Source organism: Podarcis cretensis (genome assembly GCF_951804945.1).
Source record: "Podarcis cretensis genome assembly, chromosome: 2".
In the NCBI taxonomy this organism is placed as follows: domain Eukaryota; kingdom Metazoa; phylum Chordata; class Lepidosauria; order Squamata; family Lacertidae; genus Podarcis; species Podarcis cretensis.
Genome location: NC_137171.1, coordinates 102,055,109 through 102,074,007, shown reverse-complemented (window position 1 = coordinate 102,074,007; position 18,899 = coordinate 102,055,109). Strand labels below are relative to the sequence as shown.

Sequence of the window (18,899 nt, the reverse complement as noted above, 5' to 3'; positions counted from 1 at the left end):
GATAACCACTTGCTCACAAAGACCAACAAAAAATTAATTTTCACATAATATTTCTGTACAGTGGTATCTCGGGTTAAGTACTTAATTCTTAACCTGAAGCACCACTTTAGCTAATGGGGCCTCCTGCTGCCGCTGCGCTGCCGCAGCACGATTTTTGTTCTCATCCTGAAGCAAAGTTCTTAACTCGAGGTAATATTTCTGGGTTAGCGGAGTCTGTAACCTGAAGCGTATGTAACCTGAAGTGTATGTAACCCGAGGTACCACTGTAACTTATAGCAGTAGAGAGGGGTTTAAGAGGTGCACAAGGCTGTCTTCTAAAGGCTGGAGCCAAAAGTTAAGTGAGAGTGGAAGGTAAAAATAACATCCTACTCTTCTCAGTCCCCCCCCCACTGCCAATAATAATAATAATAATAATAATAATAATAATAATAATAATTTATTATTTATACCCCGCCCATTTGGGTGGGTTTCCCCAGCCACTATGGGCGACTTCCAACTGAATATTAAAAACAATAGACATCAGACATACACTATGAGGCCAACCCTCCCATCTAGCACTGCATCATTCCACAATTAAAACAGAGAACCTAAAGGCAATGCAAGCTGCCTCAAATCACCTGTCACCCTCTTATACTGATAAGAAACTCTGCCCGAGAAAAAAACTCTGATTTCTTTATTATATAAATTAATGTATAGTTGCAGAGTTCGCCTTTTAGGGTTGGAGAATATTGCTTTTAGACTGGCAGAAAGCAAACAGCTGTTCTCAAATGCATCTTAGTAATGTGCACAGTAGGGCTTGGAAAACTGGGGGGGGGGGCGGGGGGGAAGCTGCATACACCCCATACATTTAAAGCACATTTTCCTCCCTGCAAAGGAATTGTGGGAACTGTAGTGTGTTAAGAGAATTGTAGCTCTGTGAAGGGGTAAACTAGTCCCCAGGCTTCTTGGGTGAGATATGCGTGTGTGCTTTAAAAGTATGTTGTGTGCGTGTTTTGGCCTGTTTCCCACCCGCCAAATTTTCACATATGGAATCATGTTGGAAAAGCACCCCCATGTGGCACTCTTGGAAGAGTGCTGTACACATGTGAAGAAAGAGGATCAAATGATAACCAAGTAATACAACCCAGTAGTTCATTTTCCTTTGGTGAGTTGCTGGATACAACACTCATGTGGGTTTTGCACTTTCGCCATCACTCACGGTGATTGTCTTTTTATTGCCCACTTCTACAATTAAGAGTGTTTTGCATCACAAACCACTGAACCTCTTTATCACTCCTTCTAACCGCAAACTCAAGCGCTGACAGGATTATAGCCAAAATAAGGCACTGGGGAAAAAACCAAGAGGGAGGGAGGTATCTGCATGCTCAAGGGAACCCCAGAGGCTGTAGAAGTGCAAGAAAGCCTTAAGGTGAAAAACACAAATAAGAACTAGAAAAGGCCCAATTAAGGACTGAGCATGCTCAACAGTTGTGGAATGTTGAGTATCAGATGGAAAATAAAAATAAAAAGGGAGACAGCGATTGAATGACCTGCTGGAGGAGAGCAGTAATATGAGCAAACGAATCCACAGTGTGCATGTAATGTATATTTGCATTCCAAACCTCCCCCCTGCTGCTCCGCCCCCTCTGCTAAGCATGCATTCATATCCAGGCAATTTCACACAAACTCAGGAATCTATGAAGTAGTCATTAAGGCTTTACTCTAGAAATTCTGTGATATATTTCCGGCTACATTTTGACCACATCCAGGGGTTGGTGTTGTAGTTCAGGGTGGGAGCCATCACATGCTGCTGGTTTTTCCCTCCGTCTTCTTTGCACTTATTGTTGTCGTCATGAGGCATGTTAAATCTACAAGAGACAGCATACAGTGGCCAATGTGTTTAGCGAGAATTTTGAAAAGGAGGCAAAGTTAAAAACACCTGCAAACATAGGGGATTTCAGTGGAAGTGAGCCAAGCACCTCGTCAACTCCCCTACTTAGAGTCATAAGGTAAAGGTAAAGGGACCGCTGACCATTAGGTCCAGCTGTGACTGACTCTGGGGTTGTGGCACTCATCTCGCTTTATTGGCCGAGGGAGCCGGCCTTTGTCCGCAGACAGCTTCCAGGTCATGTGGCCAGCATGACTAAGCCGCTTCTGGCGAACCAGAGCAGCACACGGAAACGCCATTTACCTTCCCGCCGGAGTGGTACCTATTTACATCTACTTGCATTTTGACATGCTTTCGAACTGCTAGGTTGGCAGGAGCAGGGACCGAGCAACGGGAGCTAACCCCGTCATGGGGATTCAAACCGCCGACCTTCTGATCGGCAAGTCCTAAGCTCTGTGGTTTAACCCACAGCGCCACCTGTGTTCCTACTTAGAGTCATAGAATGTTAAAATTGAAAGGGGTCATCTAGTAAAAGCATTTCATTCAGAGTGCTCTGGGTAGGAATTATGGAGCAAAGGTTTACAGAATTCCTACATAAACAGGGGTTTGTCCTAGGGCTGTGTTCAGAAATTACGGCCCATGTGAGGGGTCTCCTGCCTCATCTCCAAAACAACAATTCCCAGTTCTCCATTGGCAAGCAAGCAATAGTATTTCAGATGTTTTGGACTTTCTGCTTTGGAAATCAAAGGGTGACTATATGCCTAACAGAGTGCGTAGGCACTCCATAGGTTTTTAAGTAGTAAAGCAAGCTATGCACATGAATTTTATATATATATATATATATATATATATATATATATATATATAATTCTTGATGAAGCATTGTCAGGACATGCAACTAATGATCTGGGGCGGTGGAGAAGAGAAGACATTTTGCATGCTTTACCAAAACAACCACAAGGGGAAACTGTTGTTTATTGTATTACCCAATCAGAAATCCAGAAAAGCAAAAATTTAGCAAAATAAATCTCCCACCTTATGGCAGGACAGTGTCACCAACTTTCCATGTGGCAACATGCTCTGCTAATAAGCCTAGCAGCATCAATAGTGCAGTGCAGGTTAATGATTGTCTACAGTCACCCAACACCAAAAATTTCAGTACAGTGGACACTTGGGTTGCGAACATGATCTGTGCGGGAGGCACGTTCACAACCCGCAGAGTTTGCAACCAGCAGTGCCGCATCTGTGCACGCATGGGTTGCAATTCGGTGCTTCTGTCCATGTGCAAAGCGCGATTTAGCTCTTCTGTGTATGCATGACGGCCAAAACCCATTCCGGTACTTCTGGGTTTTGGCGTGTCCGTAACCCGAAAAATCGCAACCTGAAGTGTCTGTAACCCGAGGTATGACTGTATTCATTTTCTCACTTTTCAAAATATTTCCTACTACAGTATTTAATGTTCACACCACAATTTCAAACACTGAGAAAACATTGCCTTGGACCCTAGGTCGCTCCCTCATTCACATAAGGGAGCAGTGGATTGATTTCTGCCATCTGGCAGGTTGAGTGGAGAGTTTGTTTCGAACCTGGTGGCTGAGAGGGAGGGTGTGTCAGAAGGGAAATGAATTCATATTGATTTATATATATTAGTAACTCTGTATTAATCTAACATTATTATATGTAACTGTTTATTTTTGTAATATTCTGTTGAAGTTGTCTAGTTTTGCTTCAGTTTTCTGTACACCACTTACAGATGTTTTATTAAATTAAGTGGTATAGAAATTAAATAATCAAATCAACTCTCCCATCTATTTACAGTCCCCAGTGTCATATCACACACCATTTTCAAGGGTCCCCCAGCTCCCTTAATCAGATTTTTGGAGAGGTCAGGGGGATGCGGGGGGGGGGGGGAGGCCCTGTTCTATAACTCTTCAGTTTACAAGGGGAAAGTTTGGATCCAAGCCAATATTGGCATATACAGTTGTACCTTGAAAGTCGAACAGAACCCATTCCAAAAGTCCGTCCGACTTACAAAATGTTCGAAAACCAAATCGCAGCTTCTGATTGGCTGCAGGAAGCTCCTGCAGCCAATCAGAAGCCACAGAAGCCCCATCAGATGTTCGGGTTCCAAAAGAATATTCGTAAACCAGAACAATCACTTGCATCCCCATGTAAGCTATATGGTTTACATATCTCTCTCAATGATGTCATTTTTAAAATATATCTATGTTTTTATAGAACATACACATGGCCAAGTTCATGTGCAATCGTAAAAGCAGTACTTAGTCCACTGTCTTCACTAATTGAGCAGCTCCGGTATGGATCACAGACTGTACCCAATTCAGCCAGACCTGGAAAATCAAAAGCAGAACAAGAGAGAGAGAGAGAGTTTGCTCTCTAAATAAAGGCGCGCACAACGTTCTGTCAAAAACATGTTAACATTGACACCTTAAAGAGTAAAAGAAAAAGGAGATTAGGCTTACCTAAAGTATCACATTTGTCGTGAGCTCTACAAATATCCTGTCTGAAAGCAAAACAGACTTGATGCTTTTAATTTCCATGCAAGTTAGCATTCAGAACACACAATAATAAACATAACACCATTTAATTATATGGCTTTGGGTTTCTTGCTTGGCATTAATTTCAATATGTAGCCTGCCCAATTCCAAATGTTCAAGACGGGGATAATAGTAGATTAAAAAAGCAGGAATAAAAATCCAATTTGATTTTTCAAAGGACCATCATTAAGGCCTGATAATCTCACATTAAAATATTTTGCGGCATTATAAATAAGAGACATGAGCATTCACTTTAATGAAAATTTCAATGCAAAACTCCAAGGCCCTGCCTTGACTGAGTGCTGTGCATTGTTCAAAACCGGTAGCTATTTTATACTAATAGCAGAAATGAAGAAGAAACCAAATGGGTCTTTCTATTCACTTTTTTTTTTTATGCGCTCTGGAGTAAAATTCAAACTGTGCAATGTTCTGAAGGTAGCAGGCAATGCTCCCCATCTAGTTGGCATCTAGCCAGATTTGAAGTCATGGAGGCAGCTGCTAGTATCTTCTAACCCAGAGGTGGCTCATAATATTGAGTAAGAGCAATCTTCCCCAACCTGGTGTCCTCCAGACGTTTTGAAATACAATTCCCATCACTGCCCCCCAGTCAGCATAGCCAATGATGCAAGTTGTAGGCCAAAACCTCTAGATGGCATTGGTTGGAGCAAGCAGGACTAGAAATAAGTGCCTACTAAAAACAGCCGATGTTTTTACTATCTTATGTCACTAGTACAGGCCAGTGTTTCCCAAACTTGGTCTCCAGCTGGTTTTTTTGGACTACAACTCCCATCATCCCTAGCTAGAAAGACCAGTGGTCAGGGATGATGGGAATTGTAGTCTGAAAACAGCTAGAGACCCACGTTTGGAAAACACTGGATAGGCTGTGGTGCTTTATTAGAACATTTTTACAAAGGCAAACACTTACTGCAATTTCCCCCACTTTGCCAAGGCTCAATTAGGTCCCCACTTGAAATACATGACCACTTGTGTAAGTAGATTTTATTTCTTTTTTCATTTCGGGTCCAGTTGCTTGTCCCTACCTGCCCTACCCCCCAGCTGACAAACTGTTTTAGAACCCTACACATCTAAAACATAGTGTGCAACAGGGAGGCTGTGAGAGCAACAATGAAAAGAAGATGTGTACATGTCAGATCACGGCCTCCAGCCACAGCTGTAGTGCAAATGCTTATGTATTCATAAAGCCACTTCCGCCCCAGCTTGAAATCCCTCCCATAAGACCTCTCCTTTTCTGAAAAGGAGAAAGCATTGCCTTTATTGCTAACTGGGGTGGCTTAATAAGAAACTCCCATACATTGCAAACTTAGCACCAAAATCCCAGAAAGCCTCACTTTGGGTTCAGCCAATGACCATATGGCTGAGTAATAGGACTGCATACTTTCACTCAAAAAACAAACAAAAAATTGATCCCCTGGTAGGGATGGCCTAATTTCAGTTCCTCTCAGTTTCTTGCCTTTTATTCAGTTTTCCACATTTCCACACCAGTTTTTAAATATATATATTTTTAAAGCCCTCACGAAAATTCAACAAAGGTCTAGTGCAAATTTGTAATATTTGCACGCAACTCCCCCTGATGTAACACACATTTGTGTTTTGATTTCACTAATATATGCATTTTTACGCACCCACTACCATTCATGTATGCAGTACGTTATTTGGCTGGAGAACTGTGCTGTACATTCTGAACGAAGGCTATGCTTTGTTTGCATTATCGTTCCCAAAAGGGGGAAATTCAGTAGATCCACCTTTAATTGCAAATTGAAATGAATTCCTGATGCCCCTATCCGTAGCCCTTAGAGCTCCTGTTCTCATCACCGCCAAAAAATTAGACAGCAGTATAATACCTTTCCCCATTATGCCTCAACATTTCAATTATCCTTGACTATAACATGCACTGTCATTCAATTGTGGTTTGTAACATTGCATTCTAGTGGCAATTACAGTGAGGCCAAAAAATAAATAAATCTGCCTGTGACATACCTTGTCACCAATACAGCTGTGTCATGCTTTTCTGGATGATCTTCGTTAGGGTGGTTCTGGGTCTGCTGCCACTGACAGAAGTTTTTTAGTGTCGTCTGAGCATTGTAAGATATGGAAGGGCCATCCTGGGTATAAAGCAAACATGTCAAAGGATTAGGACTCCCTATCCTCCCCAGTTCCCATTCCTCCATCTGCGGTGCCTTTTATTTATTGACCATTTTATTTTACATTTATGGGCCACCTTTCTACCTGATAACATGTCTCAGAGATGGACGGCCGCAGGAAAGAACACTGAACGTAGTCATCAGAAAAACAGCAAACCATCTCTCTCTGCTCAAAAGCATTCAGCACCGGTATCCTACTTGTGGATTACTTTCAAATTCCTAATGACTTTCAATAAGGTAGCATTGTTGTTGTTGTTTTTTCCACTCTCCCCTCCTCCAAAAACACATTAACACTATTGTGATACTGATAGGTACTGTAAAATTTAAATAAAAAGCCCTCTTCTCCCCATGATATTCCCATTCGCTCAGTAATATAACAACAAAAAACATGGCAAGTGCAGTGAGAAAGGGGGGGAAACGTTCCTTCTGAAATCCTCAGCAAGAATACGAAGCTCTGTCTAGGTTGTATGGACCCTGAGCAGGAACTGCTTTGCTAGGAAATGGGAAAACACTGCATCAGCTTGTTTAGTAGGGAAGCACTGGTTTGCCCGATTGGGGGTGCTTCCAGGTGGGTGATAAATTGAGGAAATGGTACCCCTCGTGCATACATGTTATTCTGTAGCATCTATCATTGATATATATATATATAAAATATTTGTTATCCCTATTTCAATTGGCCCCTGAGAACAGGATGCTGGAATACTAGGGCATTTGGCCTGATCTACAATGGCAGAGGAGCTGTGTTGGGGAGGGAGCTCCCTGGCTCCAAGCTCATGAGGAGTGTTGAGGCTCTTCCATGTGGTGCTGCTGTTTGAAGAGCACCTTCCAGCATACAAGGCACAGATGGTTCTTTGTCACTCTCCTGCAGACGGCGAGGAGATGTTTGGATTCAGTTGGACGCCATTTTGAATCAAGATGGCTGAACTGAACCTTTCAAAACCTCACACTGATCTTAACCAAATTGCGCACAATGGCTCCTGTGACCAAGGAGCAGGTTTCCATGTATGCTTGGATGCACAATTTTGAAAATCAAGAGTCAATATTTCAAAACCACACTGATTTCAACCACCGATTTCAAAACTGCCCTGAAATTTTGGCTTCTCAGAATTCTGAGCTACGTTGTACACAAGGCTGCTGGTAATAAATAAGTGGGAATGTTTCTGCCATTGCAAATAGTGGGGGCAAGGCCCCCTGATTCTGATTGATATTGCAGCAGTGGCAAAGCGTTAACCCCTTCCCACAACCAAGGATATGGATAAATCTCCTAGTATTATCCCAATCACACAAGTGTGGATTACATTGTTAGGGAAGGGCGATAGCTCAGTGGTAGAACATCTAGTAGAGACTCCTGTCTGGAACTCTAGAAAGCCACTGCTGGTCCATGTACACAAATCTGTGGGCCTCTGAAGCTGAGACAAGCTTGCCTCATACTGCCTGCCCCATACACCCAACTTTCAGCAATACAAATCTCAGTGAGCTTTTGGGAAGGACATATCATGTTTTTTTCTCAGTTTTAGAGCATTTAAATGACCAAGAATAAGACATTCCTAGAAATATGTCTAGGCGAGAAAGAGAGTGAGAGAGAAGAACGAGGGAAGGAGTAATTACCTGCTCATTTTGTATGACCTCTAATCTCACGATAACAATATTAATTAAATTTCCAATACTTGGGTCTTTATATATAGAAGCTACCTGCATTAAAAAAGGATAAATTTTGAAAAGTTAATGTTAACACTATACAAGCAAGCAAATAATTGACTCTTTTTTAAAAAAACAACAACAAACACACACCTGCAGTGCAAAACGCTACAGCTGCTGGCCTACAACTGATTAAATCCTGACCTCAGGAAGTACATTCTGTTAGCGACAGATTCTGAGAGCAAGGAAGGGGTGGGAGACCTCAGACCTAAAGGCCAAATGCAGCCCTGCAGGTCTCCTTATCTGGCCCTTAGAGGTCTTCCTGGGCCCTGCTGAGCACCACATCTTCCTCAATATCTTCTGCCTGACTAGGGTGTACCCTTGAACCCCCATAACTCCTCTTGTTGCCTGGGTGGAGGATGGAGAGGTGTATGTTTGCAGAGAAACAACAGTACAAAGCCAAGCGTCACATCTTTGGACTCCAGGTTGGAGGTTCCTCATCTCTGCCACAACACAGCAACGAAACACTCAGGTTCGTTGTGTGCAAGTGCCATGGGGGGAGGGGAAAGAAAGTGCCTTCTGAAATGCCCGGGAGTACTCCAAGTCTCCATCTGGGCTGTCTGGAACTCTGAGCAGGAGCACTGCAACAGCTTGTTCCCCAGGCAAGCATTAAATTGCACAGATCTGGCATACTTAAAATCCCCACAGAGGGATTTTAATACTTACTATGGACATTAAGGTCAAAATGTAGTGCTGTAGATTTGCTCCATGGTAAGCAACCATCCGACTGTCTGCCACCACCATGACCTCCACGTATCGAGGGTAGGAGAGGAATCGCTTGGTTCTTCGGCGCGTGCTTTTCCTCCTCACGCTGCTAGTCTTGTTTTTACTGGATGCAGGAGACTGCGCTGAGGCTAGGCCACGTTTCAAGGCCTCCACGTCGGACAATATGCTCGCCGTGGGCCACTGTCCCGTCTTGCTCCGCCTCTTAAACTTTCTGTGGCTTTTTTCATGCCCTGCAGTTTTAAAGAAGGCAGGAAGACAAGAGACATTCTTGAAAATATGCCTGAATGAGACCAGTATTTTTCATTCATTCATTCATTCATACCCCGTCCATCTGGCTGGGTTTCCCCAGCCACTCTGGGCAGCTTCTAACAAAAGATTAAAAATACATTAAAACATCAGACATTAAAAATTTCCCTAAATTTCCCTGGCAACAGCCAGGGCTAGGACTGCAGCCCAGATCACTGTGGCTCTATTCAGAAGTGGGGGTATATTGGGTTAAGTCTTCCTAGTTATAATGCTAGCGTTTCTAATGTTCCTTTTACACTGCAGTACCTGTTACGTTATGGAACCATGGCTTTTTGAGCGACATATATCGGCCATGCCGTGCTAAATTTTAAACAGCAAGGAAGAACTGTGTGCCAGAAAAGCACCCTGAATTTCATCACATGAACAGGGGCAGCACGATAAATGCAAAACAAAGGTAAATTGCAACACAACACAACAAACCCCCCCCCCCAAGTTTGCCAACATTTTTTTTCTTCTGGAAACCATTAGCAAGGAAATGAACACGAAACGTCTGCTGGGTTATGCTAGATTTCCGGAAGTGGCTTTCACAGCCAAACCAGGAAGGGGCATGGGCTTGGCAAACACTGTTTTTGGTTTAGTTATTAAGGCCAGTCCCTGGACTCAATGCTTACTTGTTGGCATCTGTCTGTCTCAGGAGTCAATGGAGGAATGCACCTCTGGGTGGGGAAGTCAAATTGTTGGAAGGTTGTAGGGCTTGCTGTGGATCCAGAGACCGATATGGGAGAGACATGTTTTGTTGCAGCTGGGGCAGGTGAAAGTGCCCAGTTGTGCTGCTGCAGGTACACCAGTCACTAAATTCCCAGCACACAATTTCTTCTATTTAGTTTAAGAGAACACCCTGTGGAATTGAGGACCATGTAATGGTTGTCTAGAGGTTCCTTGCAGACTCCTTTGTCTGGAGGTTCTCTCTAACAGTGTTTCTCTCCATATGTCATTGGACAACAATTCTCATCAGCCGCAGCCAACAGCCAGTGGTTAGGGTTGATGGGGGCTGTATTCCTACAACATCTAGAGGGCCTCTAGGCAACTATCCAGTTACAAGGGGATTTTCTGCAAGAATCTTCACCTCCACTGCTGCCTCCCAGTACCCAAGGCTAGGAATTTTCCTCTCCCTTCTAACATCCGGCAGCAACCTGCCAGCAGTTTCATCGAGTAAACTCTCTCTCAGACTGTGACTGTTTCTTCCTGAAGCCAGAATTTCCTTCCATGCCACAGAGCTTCCACGCATACAGGGGTTTTTCTCTTTTCCCATTTCTAAAGTATTGACGTTCCACAGGTACTGAAATGCTCATACAAGCATTCCACCTATGCCTTTGAGTATCTAGGTCGCTCTAGATCAAGGGCTTAATCTTTAAAATCTCAGTCCCTTTTTGTTTTGAAGATTTGCTTTAATTTACATCATGCTGGCTGAAAATATTCAGCACCCTACTGGGTCCACAGAGAAGAATACATGCAAAGTCATATAATGGAATTAAGAAATCCCATAAGCTGGCACAACATCTAACAAGAGCTAGAGCGCCTTTCCTGTGAGGAGTTATCAGAAATTCAGATATTAAAAATACAGAAGCGTGCATCAAGATTCATGCTAGTATTATTTTGCAAACTTTAGAATTTAAAATAAGAAGCACGTCCCAAACTAAGCACAACTTAAACTTTACGCTCCCCACTTTTGTGATCTTGACATTTAAGCTCGGCCAACCATGCACCTTTAAACTCTGCCCTCCGATGTGAGCTGTGACAAAAATCACACTGACCCGCCCACTTAGCTTCAGCAAAGTGGTGGTCTAACGTGCCTTCACGCCATACCCTGGGCCATTCCCTTGCAAAGGAAAAAGCATCATTTATATATGCTCCAGGGCACTTTACTCGTAAGGCGCTTGTTTGGAAGAAAGGGAGGATGAACTCTATACACTCATACCTACATGCCAAACAAAAGGCAGAAACCTTGAGCACACACACAAAAGCTGTAACTGGAGAGAGGAGTACAGAAATCTTGTCACTTTCCTTATGTGCAGTTGTTCCAATGACCTTCTGTCAATCTTAGCAGTGAATTTCCTTGTTAGTTACAACAGTGGAACGCAGAACACAGCCTTGTTTCTTTACTAAACAATTGAGCAGAATATTGCCTGTAAGGTCCCCTTTATATGTCAGGCACTTTCTCTCCCTCTATATATACTGTATTTTTTGCTCTATAAGACTCGCTTTTTCCCTCCTAAAAAGTAAGGGGAAATGTGTGTGCATCTTATGGAGCGAATGAAGGCTGTGCAGCTATCCGCTATCCCAGAAGCCAGAACAGCAAGAGGGATCACTGCTTTCGCTGCGCAGTGATCCCTCTTGCTGTTCTGGCTTCTGGGATTCAGAATTTTTTTTTTTCTTGTCTTCCTCCTCCAAAAACTAGGTGCGTTTTATGGTCTGGCGCGTCTTATAGAGTGAAAAATATGGTGTGTGTGTGTGTGTGTATAAATTTATAATATTAGTGTGTGTGTGTATATATATATATATATATATAACATAAATTTATTTATGTTCCAATAATAATGATAATGATAACAACAACAGATTTATATACTGCTTAACTGCCCAAGTGACTTCTAAGTCATTTGCAATTACAGTGGTGCCCCACAAGACGAATGCCTCGCAAGACAGAAAACCCGCTAGACGAAAGGGTTTTCCGTTTTGGAGGCGCTTCGCAAAACGAATTTCCCTATGGGCTTGCTTCGCAAGACAAAATGTCTTGCGGGTTCCTGCGGGTTTTCCCCCCTTTTCCTAAGCCGCTAAGCCGCTTAACAGCTGATCGCTAAAAGCCGCTAAACCGCTAATAGCGCTAATCCGCTAAGCTGTCAATGGGCTTGCTTCGCAAGACGAAAAAACCGCTATACAAAGAGACTCACGGAACGGATTAATTTCGTCTTGCGAGGCACCACTGTATAAAACCCGATTTCAAAAAATATAAGCAGACATACTCAAAATACATAACAATTCCATAAAAACCATTGAAACAGAAATGTATTTTGTAACAAAAGAAAACGTGAATCCAGGCCAGGCAGCTAATGCCTCAAACGGGCACAAGGTGGCAGGCCTAGAATCCCAGCAAAATTTTGGCTCTCCGGGCAATATGGCAACGCTACACGATGCATAATCGCTGTGTCCACAAGCATTGTTATGCTAAACTGAGAAATTGAAAGAGGGCAACCACTTATGGTGAGTCACTCTAATCCCCTTCGTTTCCACAATAACGTGTCCTTCAGAAGAGACACCATTTTGCACTATTTAATGGGACATGTGACAATGGACGCAAGTCCAGTTCAGGCTCATGACAGATTTGGGGGGGGGGGGAGGTCAGTTTCTATAGCTACTCTCAGCCAGCCTTGCAGTAACTAGGAAGTTAATTATTTCACAGGCCTTTGCAGAGCTGATCAAATGTTAACCAATATACCTTCAGGCAGATACACATGTTATGAACTAAAAACAAAGGTTTGTTTGTTGTTGTTGTTTTAAGCAATTGGCACAATCCGAAACGGTGTTGGTTGGTGCTATGTATGACTACAGCAAAAATAGATTTTACCTCACGATACAAGACATTCTGTCATAAGCGAGGGTGCAAGGCAGCAAGATGGGGTTCCTGCCACAGAGCTACACATCTCTAGAGCTGTCAGCGGAGGCAAACCTAAACTGGAAAGGGGAATTTTACCCTTGCTATCTAGCAGGGAAGCTGTGTTGGCTTTCTAGCAAGTGGATCGCTGGTGTTTACTATCAGGGAGAAAGGCGACGCATTGGGGACGTTGGTGCAGGGAGAGGGTGCCAGTGTTTCTGCACCTCATCTTTCTCCCTGCCACATCGGCTCTGTTCTCTCAGTAAGCCGCAGCGAGCTGTTACTGTATATACTGCATGGATGACCCAAACAGATGTCCATTAGAACTTTGTCTGCATCTCTGTAGAAAGCATCTTGTATCTCTGTAGAAAGTATCTTGTCATAGAACAGCATTTCTCTGACCGGTGCACTCCAACTCCCCCTGTCCCTGACCACACTGGCTGGGGGTGATGGGAGTTGGATGGAGTCCAATATCTTCTGGAGGGCACCATGTAGGTGAGGTAAAGGTAAAAGACCCCTGGACGGTTAAGTCCAGTCAAAGGTGACTATGGGCTTGCGGCGCTCATCTCGCTTTCAGGCCAAGGGAGCTGGCATTTGCTTTTGAACTGCTACATTGGCAGAAGCTGGGGCAGAGCAACGGGAGCTCACCCCGTCACGGGGATTCAAACCGCTGACCTTCTGATCAGCAAGCCCAAGAGGCTCAGTGGTTTAGACCACAGCACCACCCGCTCCCGCTTAGGTGAAGCCTGTCATAACACACTCCTTGTCAATTTTGCAAGACGTTTGCTGCACTGAAAGATGCATCTCTTGGTGTGAGCCTGACCGTAGGCAGGTGCTACTTGAAAATTGCTATGCTCTTCCTCTTATTCCTCTAATGGCATCTCCCTACTTTACAAATAGTCTGTGCAGCCATGAAAGAAAGAAAGAAAGAAAGAAAGAAAGAAAGAAAGAAAGAAGTCATCCTGAGCAAGATTGTTCCCAGCAATCAAGACTTGAAATGTTACCTATTCCTCTGACAGAGCACTGTACAGTGGTACCTCGGGTTACATATGCTTCAGGTTACAGACTCCGCTAACCCAGAAATAGTACCTCGGGTTAAGAACTTTGCTTCAGGATGAGAACAGAAATTGTGCTCCGGCGGCGCAGCAGCAGCAGGAGGCCCTATTAGCTAAAGTGGTGCTTCAGGTTATGAACAGTTTCAAGTTAAGAACGGACCTCCGGAACGAATTAAGTACTTAACCCGAGGTACCACTGTACTTCAACTTCCTGGAAGAAGTCACATTGATATCAGATGTCATAGAACAGACTGTTTGGTAGGAAAAGCCTATATTGCTCCTGAAGTCTAAGCAAGGAAGATTTCCACCCTCTTCCTGGATCTGCTTCTATGCTCTCAACCAAGCAGCCTGCCCCACCAAGAATTACAAACACTGAACTTTGACACAACATTCTTAGTATACTCAGAAATGTTTGTCCGAGCATTTGTTGTTTTATTTTTTTATGTAACTATCGCATGTCACATCCTCTAATGTCAACAACGGTATATCGCAGTGCAAGCGTGTTAAATGGTTTGAGGGCGAAATCAAAACGACATTACAGAAAAACCCAACACTGAAACTTTTGCTACCATTTCATCTCCATGCCAGACAAAAGTCCTCACCTGCAATATTCTGCATGCCAGAGTATTAATTATTATTGCTATTAATTAATGATGATCGTAATTTTAATGTAACTTGTTACCTAATACCAAAGAAAAAAGTCTCTAAGCGACATACAAAAAATTAAGAGTCAAAGGCACAGTGGAAACACAGACAAAATGTTTGGTTAGTACTGCTATGGCACAACAGGAGGTCCAGTAAAAATCTGGAAATCCTAAAGGCTAGTTGCAGCTTCATCACCCAATTCGAGGACATAAAGGTTAAAACTGCCCCAGGGTATTGTGCACCTTGCGACCCTTTCCTCCAATGGTCAACACATTTACCTTCTTCCGTCTACCTGAGTCTGGACAGCAACAGCAGGCAAGAGAAGAAGATGAATGAGAGCAGGTGTAGTCAACCTTTTCAGGGTTTTGAGGGCTCCATTTCCATGGGAAAGGATGTTCTCATGAAAATCCATCAGCATTATCCCGTGAATTATTCCCACTATACACATTAGCTCAGGACCACAATACCTCAAGGACCGCCTCTTTCCATATGAACCTACCCAGACCCTGAGCTTATCTTCTGAGACCCTCCTTTCTGTGCCTCCTCCTTGAGAGTTCTGGAGGGTGGCAACATGAGAACGGGCCTTCTCTGCAGTGGCTCCCCATCTGTGGAATTCTCTCCCCAGGGAAGTTTGCCTGGCACCTTGATTATACACCTTAAGGCGTGAGGCAAAATCGTTTCTCTTTAACCAGGCATTTGGTTGATGCGATTTATATCCTATGCTCTTTTAAAATGTGGGTTTGGGGGGGTATTGGTTGTTGTTTTTATTTTCATTAGGTATTTTTGTGGTTTTATATCTTGATTTTATTCTGTGAATCGCCCTGAGACCCCCAGGTATAGGGCAGTATATAAATTCAATAAAATAAATAAACAATTTTTTATATGCAGTTTCCCCTAACAGAATGCATTTTTGCACGTTATTTTCCACAAATATACACATTTATAGGCACACAAGTATCTGCAGTTTTGTAAACAATAGTTAGCTGGAGAACTGCGCCGCAAAACCTGGATAAGTATGAATTCTGAAGGACAGCTGTATTCCAATGTGTGCTACTATACAGTGGTACCTTGGGTTAAGAACTTAATTCGTTCTGGAGGTCCGTTCTTAACCTGAAACTGTTCTTAACCTGAAGCACCACTTTAGCTAATGGGGCCTCCTGCTGCAACTGTGCCGCCGCCACATGATTTCTGTTCTCATTCTGAAGCAAAGTTCTTAACCCGAGGTACTATTTCTGGGTTAGCGGAGTCTGTAACCTGAAGCCTCTGTAACCCAAGGTACCACTGTACTGGAAAAGGCAAATTAGGAAGGTTTGCCTTCAAATGTCAAATTTCTCCCTAATCTGGGCGTTCTACAGGAAGTGTGAAGGCTGTAGCCTAACTCAATGCTTCAGATCATGCCAAGGTGTAGCTATTCCCTCAAGGTGAGGATGCAGCGCCAGTATAAGCCAGAAGGCCACAAAATGGATTTATCAGGGAAGGAAGAAGTGCATTTTCCCGCTTCCTGTCACTCAAGGGCACTATAGGAGGTGACAGCACCATGGCACACAACTCTGAAAATCCTGGCTAGGTGGAACTAGTCCTAGATCACCCATAACAACAAAGGTGTCTTTTCAGTTCAGCTTATCTCTAAATGCACCCATTATAAATAAGTTTCCATGATTTCAAAAGACCCTTTGATTAAAACTAATGAAAGCTGCTATGGCTGGAGATAGTGGAAACCAAAGCTCTATTGCCACTGGCATTTAAAAAAAGAGAAAAAAATTGCTCCCAGCTACATAGTACGAGTTGCAGTAACCCAAGCTCCTCATATTCTGCTAATGTGTTTCAACCTTGACTTCATGGGGGGCTTTTACGAAGAATTCCATTTCTTATGCCCAGTCAAGTGCACACAGCCAACAAAGGCACCCAACTCAGGTCGATGCTTTCTCAAAGTGGACTCTGAAACTGATAGCATTTCACGAAGGCAAGGCTGGAAAGAAATATGCCAGCGCTCCCCGCTACTCCCCGTCCTTTTCGAAGGCTTCCACTCAAGCACGCTTCTCGGAGTTATTTCTTTATTTCAAGCATTTACACCAAATCCTTTCTATGGGGATGCGTTCAAAGACGCTAAGCGGTAGCGTTTGTGTTGCACGCCACCCCATCTCTTTTTTAAAAAAACAATATTTATTACTTTTAAAACTTACAAAAAGGCACGCCACCCCATCTCCGAGGAGTGTGAGATTCCAGGGGTTCCAAGCCTTTACCCTGGAGTTCATGTTTCTTTTTGGAACGAGGCACAGCGGAGACTGCGGTGTCTTTAGGATATATCTTTATATATATCTTTAGGGCCTTCTGATGGTTCCCTCATTGCGAGAAGCAAAGCTACAGGGAACCAGGCAGAGGGCCTTCTCGGTAGTGGCGCTCGCCCTGTGGAACGCCCTTCCAGCAGATGTCAAAGCGATAAACAACTACCTGACATTCAGAAGACATCTTAAGGCAGCCCTGTTCAGGGAAGTTTTTAATGTGTGATATTTTAGTGTATTTTTGGTTTCTATGGAAGCCGCCCAGAGTGGCTGGGGAGGCCCAGCCAGATGGGCGGGGTATAAATAATAAATTATTATTATTATTATTATTATTATTATTATTATTATTATTATATGGTTTATTTACACATATATAAATCGTGAACCCACGATGGAGGGGTTCACAGCATGAACACCCCAAAAGTGTCTTGTTTCTCATTGGATTCAAACAGAAATCTGACATGGGGCTCTCTCTCTCGCTCTCTCTGCCTGCTGCTTTGCTTCTACGTCACACCAGTGCAAACTCTCCACTCCAAACTCTGGCTTTTGCCCTTCTGAATATCTGCGAGTTGAGGGAGAGGCCCCACCCATTTGCCGTCTCCCACAGAGCCCCTTCCTTGGTTCCCCTTACACCTCAACAGCAGGCTAGCCTGCCTATTCCAAGAATCGGAAGCCTTGATTAGATTGTAACTCTTGCTGGATCCAGGAATTAGAGGGGTCTCTGAATACAGCCTACTTTTCCCGCCCCACGGCATCCAAGTTTATATTGGGGGAGGAAAGAGAGCGGTGACTGAACAGTGGACGTGTAGAGTAATTAAAAATTTCTGGGAGATGATACATAATGAATTGAAAAAAATGTCTAAAATAACTTTTGCTAAAAAAAACCAGAAGCCTTTTTATTTGGAATTACAGGTACCGAGATACCAAAGGATCAGAAAATTCATGGACACAACAACAGCCACACAGATGCTACTAGCCCAGAGATGGAAGGAAGAAACAACCCCGACTAGAGAAGAATGGCAAACCAAGTTGATGGGCTATGCCGAAATGGCAAAATTAACTGGGATGCTCAGAAATCAAGAAGACAAAAACTTTAAAAAAGAATGGGAAAAGTTTATGATTTACTTAAGAGACCACTGCAAGCAAGTTAAAACACCGACAGGATTTTAACCACACTTGTAAAGTAACAGAAAGGATGGATAAGTTATAAGGATAAAAATTTGGATAAATATTGATATGCAGTTGTAAATATTATCATTAGGACCCAAGGAAGGGATGGGAAGTCAGGAGATTCAGAGTAATCTCAGTATTTGGACTCAGTATTTGGAATTGTTTGTAATTTGTTTACATTATTTAAAATCAAATAAAAAAAATTATGAAAAAGAGAGAGGTGACTTAACAAAATATCACTTAGGTGGAACCCTAAGTGGAATTACATCTTTACTGCTCCACCTCCCCCAATTCTTGCTTCTTTCAATCAAATGTCATTTGAATTGCAAACCACATCCGACACACACACATATCCTGAAATCTGCCAGCTATTTCTCCATGCAGTTAAGCCTCAGTGAAGAGGGTTCTTGGAAGTGCAGAAGAGAAAAAGGATCTCAGACCAAGCCCTTACTTTTGGTCTCCCCTCCACTTTATCAGCCACTGCTGAGAGGCGAAGAAAGACTTTGGCGTCAGATCCTATATGTTCTCCCAGAGGCTGGCACTGTGCTGAGAACCATTTCAGCTTCTTGCCACCACGGTGAGAATCGGCGGAAGTCCTTTCCTTCCTTGATTACAACCCCTTTACCTCTTCTCAAGGAGGCGAGGTCTCTGGTCACCTTTCCTAGCCACAAACGAAATGTGCAGCGCTAGGTCGCTGGAGCGGTCAAGCCTTTGTGGAACTATGACACATCAGGATTGAAATTGACCTCAGATCTAATCTGTTGCAATCCCTGCCCTCACCACAGCTGCTTTAAAAGGCACAAGAAGTGCAAGGCACCTCACATTCCACTTGGAAAAA

General features: G+C 43.3%; 1 protein-coding gene across 3 annotated transcripts in view; it reads right to left on the bottom strand.

The window, feature by feature from the left end:
* Positions 1-18,899, bottom strand: part of ADAMTS9 (ADAM metallopeptidase with thrombospondin type 1 motif 9) — a 139,078-nt gene that overhangs the window by 100,249 nt on the left and 19,930 nt on the right. For all 3 annotated transcript variants that reach the window (XM_079957643.1, XM_079957641.1, XM_079957642.1), the window contains exons 4-9: positions 8,952-9,241; positions 8,196-8,279; positions 6,424-6,548; positions 4,351-4,391; positions 4,113-4,218; positions 1,701-1,847 (exon numbers count right to left, since the gene is read on the bottom strand). In XM_079957643.1, the coding sequence (XP_079813769.1) occupies positions 1,701-1,847; positions 4,113-4,218; positions 4,351-4,391; positions 6,424-6,548; positions 8,196-8,279; positions 8,952-9,241 (793 nt within the window). The remainder of the gene's footprint in view (positions 1-1,700; positions 1,848-4,112; positions 4,219-4,350; positions 4,392-6,423; positions 6,549-8,195; positions 8,280-8,951; positions 9,242-18,899) is intronic.